Below are 10,201 nucleotides of genomic sequence, written 5' to 3' on the forward strand. Positions count from 1 at the left end.
GCCTGCTCTGTCTCAATGCAGTCTGTGTTTGCAGGGGCGGTCCTGAAGCGGGAGCTCCACCTGCCCCCCACAAAACATCCACGGAAAGGCATGAACATGTAAGTCTGAAGGGATGCCGGGAATGTCCTGTTTGATAAAACATCGGTATCAGTGAACTATATTGAGCTCTCCTGCAGTCGTCAATGATGTTTTAGCAAACAGAACATGCCGGCATCCCTTTAGACGGCCATGACCATCTGAGGATGCTCTTCAGACGGGCGCCCAGAAGCACGTCCCCCCCTCTCCCCCTCCTCGCTAGCCACTGCCAGGAGGGTTTGAACCCCCCCATCCCCACCTTATCTACGCCCCTGTTGCTCTGGGTTCTGGGCTAGATGCCTCAGGAAAGCTGTGTGGGGTTTAGGGGGGGCTGTGCAGGCTCTCAGGGGGCTGTTTAGGTTCTTAGGTAGCCAGTGCGGGCTGAAGGCGGTCAGTGCAAACTCTCAGGTGGTCAGTGCAGGCTCCAAGCAATTAGTTGCAGGCTCCAGGGGGGTCAGGGTCAGTGCGGGCTACAGGTCAGTGCAGACTCCAGGAGGTCAGTGCAGGCTCAAGCCGGTCAGTGCAGGCTCAACGGGCGGCTCCAGGGGGATCAGAGAGACTGGCGTCTGCAGCCGCAGCAAATGTGGCACTCTGCTCAGGCATATCAGAGGGCCCTCTGATATGCCTGAATAGAGGGCCACGGCTGCCTTTTGATTCAGGTCGGCTCGGCCCGGTCATGACTCAGTTTGGCTCGGCCCGGCCCTGCTCATTAGAGATCGAACTATGTAAGTATAGATCCAATTGCATTTATTAATTGAACTGGTTCTTGCACAAGCCAGTTGCTGGTTTTATGCAACAGAATCAATTATCAGTTTTGGCTTTATTATTATCAGTTTTGGCTTTCTTGCAAAGTTGCTCCCCTGAACGGATATCAGTTACCAAGAAAATAAATAAATAAAAATGCATAGTGACTTTAGGAATCCCTGGAATATTTCTTGGCATGTGCTTTCCACAACCAAATAAAGAGTTTTAGCAGCCTTCCAACCCATCCCCCCCTGCCGCCCCTACACACACACACACCTCTATTCACAGGTACAGGAAATTTTCCTTAATTCCTGCAAAGTGAGCCATTATATGCAAATTATGAGTGAATGGTGCTTGTATACATACAGTAACTGGTTTCACTTTTTGTTTACATTTTCCTGCATATATTGACCATTGATGCTACACTACAGCAATACGCAAAATTCAGTTGTCATGGGACAAAAGAGATCTAATACTTGAACTAAATGATAAGGGATGGGGAATTGTGCCCTTAATTAAAGATAGCTAAATCAGTGGTCTAAGAATGTTAAAAAAAGTTTTAGCTTTAGATATACTTTAAATTCCAGAAATGTGTTTGACAAAACCAAGTAAGTTCTTGGTTGGTTGTTTTGTTACAACTTAGGCATTGTGTATAAGTGAGTCTGTAGTTGCATGGTTAGTTTAAGGCATATGTAAACCCAAGAACAAAATATATCAAATATATAATATATGGCAGCTTACCAGTCATTAGATGTGGTGGCTGCATTAACTTTTATTTTTTTCTGCAAATACAGAAAAATACCTGTTGATCCTACCAGAAATCCAATATCCCTATAACTTCCTGTGCACTGAACTGAAATCTCAAACAATATTATAAGCTTTCCCAAAAATGAATACATTGCAGCTTAGCAGTCCTTAGATGCGGTGGCTACATTAGTTTCCTTTTTTTCTTTTCAGACTTGTTTTCCTTTATTTAAACCTGAAGATTCTGCCAGTAAGACATTTTAAGTTCTAGGGTGACAACATTAACTGAGTGTACTGTCCGGATCATCAGGTGAAAATTTTTTTAAAGAATTCTGAAAACAAAAAAGCAAACTAATGCAGTCGCCACATCTAAGCACTATAATCTATATGTAATAAAATATAATCTATTCGGTTTTTTTGTTTGCTTTTGGGTTTAGATATGTTTAAAGAGAGAACAGGAGAGATTGCTTGACTTTGGTAAACACATTTTGGAACTTTAAAGCCATTTTAATTTTTTTAGATTTACATAGAGTAGGGAAAACCCATGTCACTATTTTTTGCTGTCTGTATGTTTTTTATGAGATTCCTCTTCACTTCCTGTCTCAGAGACACAGCAAGCAGGTTAGACAGAATTTCTAAACGTAAGAGAAATCTTATGAATAATAGTTGTCACCAAAGCAAAAGTTCACTTTGGAAAATTTCCCTGCTATTCCAGTTTGGGTGACAACTCATAAATTTGGGTTTTCCTTCACTTTCATTCCTGGCGACAGTAGTCAGCAGTACAAATAGACTGTGAAATTAAAAAATAATATTATCAATATGCTGGCTCCTAGATTACTCTCACTATAGTTACCAAAACTCATGACATGTTCTATAGTAATGGTTCTAAATGTTTGGCATACATAGGGGTTAATTTACAAAACTGTTAAAATATTACCTTAATTAAACTTAAACAAACCTGTGTTAATTTAATGGATGACTGTAGTTTTAGAGAGTTAAAAGCTTTAATAACAGCACAGGTAAAACACCATCAGGAAATATGGGTTTAATAGCAACATGCTTTAAAAGGACAGAAATGCAGGGGAATGTTTTTTAAGAACACATTACAAATGGGAATTACCAAGTGTATACCATTGGGGAACAAAATTAAAAGGTCAAAAACTAAGCCTATATGGATAAATAGATCAGTAAAGCAACACATCAAGGACAAGAGAGTCGCATTTAGAAAATATAAGATGGAGGGGACGGCATTGGCGTTCGATAATTACAAAGAATGTAATAAAAGATGTAAAAAAGTAATTTGGGTGGCTAAAATAGAGTGCGAAAACATATAGCCATAGTAAGTAAAAAGTACCCCAAAATTTTTTACCAGTACATAAATAGTAAAAGAGTAAGGAAGGAGCAGATAGATCCAATAATGGATGAAAACGGGGAGTTAGTCACAAACGACAGGGAGAGGGCCGAGGCGTTGAATACCTTTTTCTCCTGAGTATACACTCAGGAAAAAGACAGGGTTAATACACATAAGAACGCACATAGTTCATCTCAAAATATTCCACAATGGTTGACAGAAACAGAGATACAACACAAACTCAAACTACTTAATGCAATATTCACCCCAAGGTACTTAAAGAACTAAGCCAGGTTATAACGGGACCATTATTCATCATTTTTAAAAACTCCTTAATGACTGGCAGAGTGCCAAGCGACTGGCGGAGGGCTACGGTAGTTCCAATATTCAAAAAAGGGTCCAGATGCCATCCGGGGAACTACAGACCGGTTAGCCTTACATCGGTAGTTTGTAAAGTGTTAGAGGGTGTGATTAAGGACCACCTAGCAGAATTTGTTTGCGATAATGGCATAGTAAATGACAACCAGCATGGATTTAGCAAAGACCGTTCCTGTCACACTAACCTGCTAACTTTTTACGAAGGGGTAAGTAGAGATCTGGATGGAGGTAGGCTGGTAGATGTGGTATATTTGGACTTTTCAAAAGCATTTGACACGGTACCACACAAAAGTTTACTACACAAGCGGAGATCCATGGGCATAGACGAAATAGTGTGTACATGGATAGAAAACTGGTTACAAGAATGTGTATAGGATTGGGCTAGGGTTTATGAACAGCGTGCCATAGGGTTTTGTGCTGGGCCCCATGCCCAGGTAAACAGACATGTTTCAGTGTTTGCTGATGATACCAAAATCGGGAGGGTAATAGACACGGATGTAGACACCATAACATTACGGCGGGACCTGGATAAAATATGGGAGTGGGCAACTACATGGCAGATGAGGTTTAATGTTGATAAATGTAAAGTTATGCACTTTGGTGTTAAAAATAAGCACGCGGATTACACACTAATGGGAACTCCACTAGGGAAGTCAAAAAGGGAAAAAGATTTGGGGGTTATTGTAGACTACAGTCTGAATAATAGCTTGCAGTGCCAGGCTGCTGTAAACAAAGCAAGTAGGGTCCTGTCCTTAAGAGGGGAATGTTTTGCAGGGACAAGTCTATAATTGTGCCACTTTATAGATCACTGGTTCGGCCTCATCTGGAGTATGCGGTCCAGTTTTGGGCACCAGTGAACAGAAGGGATGTCCTTGAACTGAAAAGAGTCCAGAGGAGGGTAACCAAACTCATAAAGGGGATGGAGGACCTGAGCTATGAGAACAGGCTACTAAATTGAAACATGTTCTCATTGGAAGTAAGGGGGGACATGATTTTCATGTACAAAATGTTTACCGGGGATAGCAACATAAGCAGCAAACTTTTTACTATAACTCCATGACAAGAACGAGGGGCCACCACCTAAAATTGGTGGAGAAAAAATGTCAGCAGTCAGGGTCTGGAACTCGCTGCCACATGCTGTGATTTCAGCTGAGAGGCAATTCAAGAGGCAATTGGACGATTTCCTGAGGGGTCTTAATATACAGGGGTACAAGTACTCTTAAGAATGGGATCACACAGAAATCTATATATACATACGCACACATCAGTAGGATCATACACATGCACACAATAGGTTGGACTTGGTGGACATGTGTCTTTATATTATATTATATTATGGACATGTGTCTTTATATTATATTATTATACTATACTTTATACTATATGTCTTTATATATATATTATTAGACGTGTCTAATACTATGTAACTATGGATTAAGTTACAGTAATATGGTCCTAAAAAAACAGCGCTGACAAAAATGGCAATCCTGACAATATAGGGGCATTAAATGAGTAATCCTTACAATATACAGGCAACAATTAGCAATTGAAAAATAAAACAAGCAATTACAACAGTATGCAAGCAAAAAAAACCAATAAAATTCACAATATGCGGGGACCAAATAGGCAGTCATTACAATACACAGGCAAGAAACAGGCAATCGGAAAAATATGTGGGTCAACAAACAGGTAATTTAAAGGGTCCATCACCTATTTTTACACAACTATAGATTCTAGTGGTTTTAATGGTTGAACAGCCATATAAAACTGCACAGCAATGTAGGAATTGTGAGTTAATTTCAAATAGCAGTTGAGAATTAAGTGCAATGGTTGTTATTAGTATTTTTTAAATAACATATAATTTAGCTTGTTACAGTATGTATGTGTGCATGGTGATAATTTAATTGAGATTATTTTACTGTGTTTGTCAATAATAGTTTTATTTTAAACATGAAGTAACATCGCTCTGTCTAATAATATTCATAGTTTCCTTCCCATTGCAAGAGAATCTTTATTTTTTTTATTGTTTAAAATGTGTGAACTTTTTGAACATTTGGGGTGCCATCATAAACCCTCTGGGTGGGACCTGTAATTTTATTTTTGTGTTATGAATTTGGTTACGGTTGTGCTTTCTATATCGCTACAATTTAATTTAAGTAATAGAAATGTGAGTAGAGAATTTTAAATATATGTTCAGAAAAAATGAGAAGCTGTAAGAGAAAAAAGAGAAGCTGAAATACATTCAGCAGTGTTGTTGAAGTGGCTTGCAGTTGTACTTATTTCGAACACCAAAAGAGTATTACAAATTGTTTCAATAAAACCTGCTACACTATTAGAAGTTTCATTTTTCTCCTCCACTGCTTATCACAAGTAATCTGAGAACTGTGATTATGAATTTACAGTTCTTAAGTACATTTGGTCATCTCTCCAGCTAGTAGTGCAGTGCAAGGAGGAGAGAGAGATTAACCCCGTCTAGACACGCATAGATGCTGGGTTGCTTGTTTGCTAGAAACACTAATTGAAGGGTTTATCATTAGGGTCTAATAAGTGTCCTTCAGTTACATGCATTGGTTCACTGTACTTGTGTTTCTTATTTAATAGGTGGAATATACCTAGTTTTTAAACACTGCAATTACTAAACGTATCACATTGAGATTGTAGTCCATCACAGGACTACTTTACAACATACACAAAAACCATGGGGAACAAAAGTAGCCACCCTCCAGAAGGAAGGACAGTGTCAGCACCAATTCAGAGAAGATTTGAGGATCTACAGCTGAGTGATACACAAATAAGATACATTTTTGTTAAGTTAATCGAATGCATTTTTAAGGTTTAACTTCTCAGTTTAGTGTCACTTTAAATACATACATAATCTTAACAAAAAGTAACTGTTAAAGAGAAGTAGTGTTTAAAAGCTTTCAGAGGAGAACTAAATTATTTTAGGCTATCCCACACTGGCATCACAAGGGGGGGCAGGGGTTGCGGCCCGCACCGGGTGACACCATCAGAGGGGGTGACACCGCTGGATGAACATCCCCTCCTCTGTGCCGGCATCCATCACCAAGAAGGCTGCTGGCAGTTAAATGCTCATGACATCATTATGCGCATTTGTGATGATGTGTGATGTCATGCATGTCCGTGATGATGTCCCAGTGGCACCGGGTAAACCCGCGCTCGGGACGCCTCTGCTCTCCCATATACCGATTTACCTGGATGTATATAAAAACTCTCATAATTCAAACAAGTCAATTTATACTTTAAATATGTATGACGGATTAGATAATGGGTTAAATGCAATAATCTAAAACAATGAAAAATAAAGTTAAAAGGTAATTGCAGTTACCCAGGTGAATTTGGGGAAATGGAATTACCCCCTCTCCCAGCCCCCCTCTATACTTATCTTTTGGTGAATGCACCTTCCCCTCTGTCGGTATGAGTGTATTATCCATACATCATACTGCCGTGTAGCCCTGCACTAGCCCTGTATTTAAAATTTTGCTTGCAAATGGCGAGCACTCATTTGTCAGCACGGTTACCTGACTAACTCCAAGCTGTAGAGGGACTACATATCTCAGCAATACATTATACAGCAATGCAGAATACCACCAGCTATAGGGGACCACAAGTCCCAGCAATACATTATAGAGCAATGCAGAATACCACCATGGACTACTAATCCCATCAATGCTGAATGGCAATCGGCTATAGAGGACTACAAATCCCAGCAATGCATTATACATCAATGCAGAATAACATGAAGCTACATACTCTGTGCTGCTCCAGGGTACTGGCCTAATGTCTCCAGTGGAAGATTTCAGGATCTCAGGAGAGCTGTGTGGGGGTCTCAGTTTGGCTGTGTGGGTCTCAGGTGGCTCTGTGGGGTCCTATGTGACTGTGCAGGGTCTTAGGAGGGCTGTGCATGGTCTTAGGAGGCTGTATGGTGTCTCAGGAGGGCAATGCAGGGTCTTAGGAGGCTCTGCGGGATCCCAGTACCTGAACCAATATCGGTATCAGTGCACCCCAAGTTCTCGCCATTTGCAAGTGAATTCAAAATCCAGAGCACAGGGCTGCGCTACACATATGTACAAGATATGGATAGTAGAGGGGAAGGATCATTCATCGAAAGGTGAGTATAGACTTGAGAGAATTATATAGGTTGAGAGAATCATATTGGAGGAGGTAATTCCATTTTCCCAAATTCACCTGGGAAAGTGGAATCACCTTTGAGCAAAACATACCCATAAGTAAGTATGGGTATAGTAATACCCATAAGTTATCTATCCTAGTTCTAAACCTGCATTTTTCTTCAACTGGAGTGAATGAAGCACAATTTGTTTGGCATGTATGGCATACCCACTGATCATTTTTTGATTTCCTTTAAAAATTGCTATACAGTACATACAAATTAGGAAAAGGGCTAATGCCGGTCATACACAGAGCAATTTCTGTAACTTCAACTAGCATTCAGTCAAGAACCACAAAGTGGATGAAAGCAACCTACATTTTTTATATTTTTATGGTTTCTATAGAAACTGTTGGTTAAAGGTTGCGCTCATCCTTTTACGAAATCTAAAGCGGCCAGTAATTATTTCATAGTTTCAGTGACCAAATGATCACAAATGGGGTGTAAAACGTTTTTCACTACCTCAGTCCCACTTAAAAAGGCATTAATTGATTTGCACCACAGTTTTTATAATTTGCTTGCTAAAAGCCAGGGAACATTTGTGGTTAAAAGCTGACAAAAAGCTGCCAAAGCTGCCAAGTGTAAGGTCAGTATCAGAGTAGCAAAGGGATTAATATAATCATATTAAAATGTTTTAGGTTTCAAGCAATGTCATTTTAAAAATTAGGTTTAAATTGTATTAAAAATGCTGTTTTAAGTGGTTTTGTAGTGGTTTCAGTTTCCACCCTATTTTAAATTACTTGGTTGCAAGAAACTAAAATGATTGAAAGTCACAAAATTGCCTAGTGTGTGGCCAGAATACAAATAGCGCAAGAAGTAAGGGATACAGAAAATATATATCTTTGTATTAATACAAGTATGATGCACCAATCACAAGACATTGGCAATGACCGTGCTTTAATATTTAATCTGATATTTAAAGGTAAATAAATAGACTCATATGTTAAGTCACTTACCAATCTTAGCCAAACTTGCCACGAGAATCCAGACTGCAATGGTATATGGGTCCTGCACATGATGCCATTTAAACGTGACTATCTGTAGACTGGTAGGCGCTTCAGAAGTATGACCACCTCCACCCTCACTGGATCTACTTTTGTTAGCTCCTAATACAGGGGTGACAACTAGGTACAGCACTGTAATTTTCCAAAAAACGTTCTCCATCCTCCTCATTCCTAAGAACACTCTTCCTGTGCTAACTGTTATTGTTATATTTATCTTCACGATTCCAAGACCTCACACCATGCAGAAATGTACTATTCCATAGTTCTAACAGAATACAGTGCTAAATTGCATCTAGAGATCAATGTTAGTTGTTGCACTTGTCGATTGCTAGTTCTATGCAAAGGAATCAAACCAGTGTTATCAGTTCTGGCTTTCTCGCATATTGCTTCTCAGGTAACTCTCAGGTAACTCTTTAGTTTAGAGATCAGTTACCTACAAAAATAAATAAAAGTACGGAGATGCTTCAGGTAGCACTGGCATGCTTCTTGTGCATGTGCTTTTATGTCACCTAATGGGAGAGTTCCAACAGACTACCCACTCCCCCTCCTAGTTCACAGGTACAGGGCACCGCCTTTTAGTCCCTACAAACTAAGTAATTAAATGCTAACCACAAGTAAATAGTGACTGTATACATAATACTTAACTAAAAAAAGGTTTGAATGTCTCATTTACATTTCTATGCATACAATAATCATGCTAAATCATACTTACAACAATACAGTTTAGTCATTTTAATTCAGACCATTGTTTTTGAGTTCTCTCATAAATAATGTATGCTTTCCTGTCTTTGGGCATATTCTGCATAATGAGGAGACAGGATGTTGTATTACCAAACTACAGAAACAAAGTTTATTTTGGAAAATATAAATAGGCTGTTTCAGCACAGGACTACAATGGAAGTGTAAACATATACTTCTGTGGTGATTATTTTCTGGTTTTAGGGGACTTACCATATAGACTGATCACATTCTTAAATTGGTGCATGCTTATACACTGTGAATATATTTTACTATATGCCAAATGTCAGCAATTATTAATCTGATACATGTATGTATGTGGCATGCTGTTCCTACACCTTCAGTAAGATTGGGTAACAGGAAATTCTAATTCACAGTAATTCAATAAGCAGCAGTGTTAAGAGAATGTTTACTAAATTTGATAAGCAAAGTTTCCTTTGTTCAGCACCTTAGAACAGGCATCGTTAATTTACATAACACAATGCCAAAATGAGTATGATAAATCCTTAAAGGGCATCAACAATCCCCCATAGGATTGCACTGAAAAGTGATATATATCTTTGTGCAGGTTTTGCATGTTTTTAATCCTCATAAAGATGCAAAGAAATTCAGGACTGCTTACCAGCAAAATATTGTAAGGTAGGTATTGTAAGGTAAGGTATTGTAATATTGTAGTCTGAATATCTATAACAACAGGTCAGGGGCTCATGTTCAAACCACCTCCAGACCAGATCTAGATGTGTTTCTGCAAATGCAGATATGTGTGTTTTTTATGCCGTTTGACATGTTTTTCCAGTACCCAGATGCAGATGAACCCCCCTGCCCACAGACCACCACAACCACCAGGTCAGGGTTGTGAGGAAGAGGCCCTTGTCCCCATCGGCATTGGGACAATGTACTTTTCCAGTGGGTCCCCCTCCATGGAAAAGCACCCTCTCAATGCCGAGGCCATGTGGCCTGATATGATGCAGAGGGGGGGGG

General features: G+C 39.4%; 1 protein-coding gene across 1 annotated transcript in view; it reads right to left on the minus strand.

Annotated features, from left to right (window-relative positions):
- The window catches only part of SLC9A3 (solute carrier family 9 member A3), a 313,153-nt gene extending 304,511 nt beyond the window's left edge, over positions 1-8,642 (minus strand). The window contains exon 1 of the mRNA XM_018558948.1: positions 8,435-8,642. Within this exon, the coding sequence (XP_018414450.1) occupies positions 8,435-8,642 (208 nt within the window). The remainder of the gene's footprint in view (positions 1-8,434) is intronic.
- Positions 8,643-10,201: the final 1,559 nt, after the last annotated feature.

The sequence above is a fragment of the Nanorana parkeri genome, unplaced genomic scaffold (assembly GCF_000935625.1).
Source record: "Nanorana parkeri isolate BGI_ZX_2015 unplaced genomic scaffold, ASM93562v1 scaffold370, whole genome shotgun sequence".
NCBI classification, from domain to species: domain Eukaryota; kingdom Metazoa; phylum Chordata; class Amphibia; order Anura; family Dicroglossidae; genus Nanorana; species Nanorana parkeri.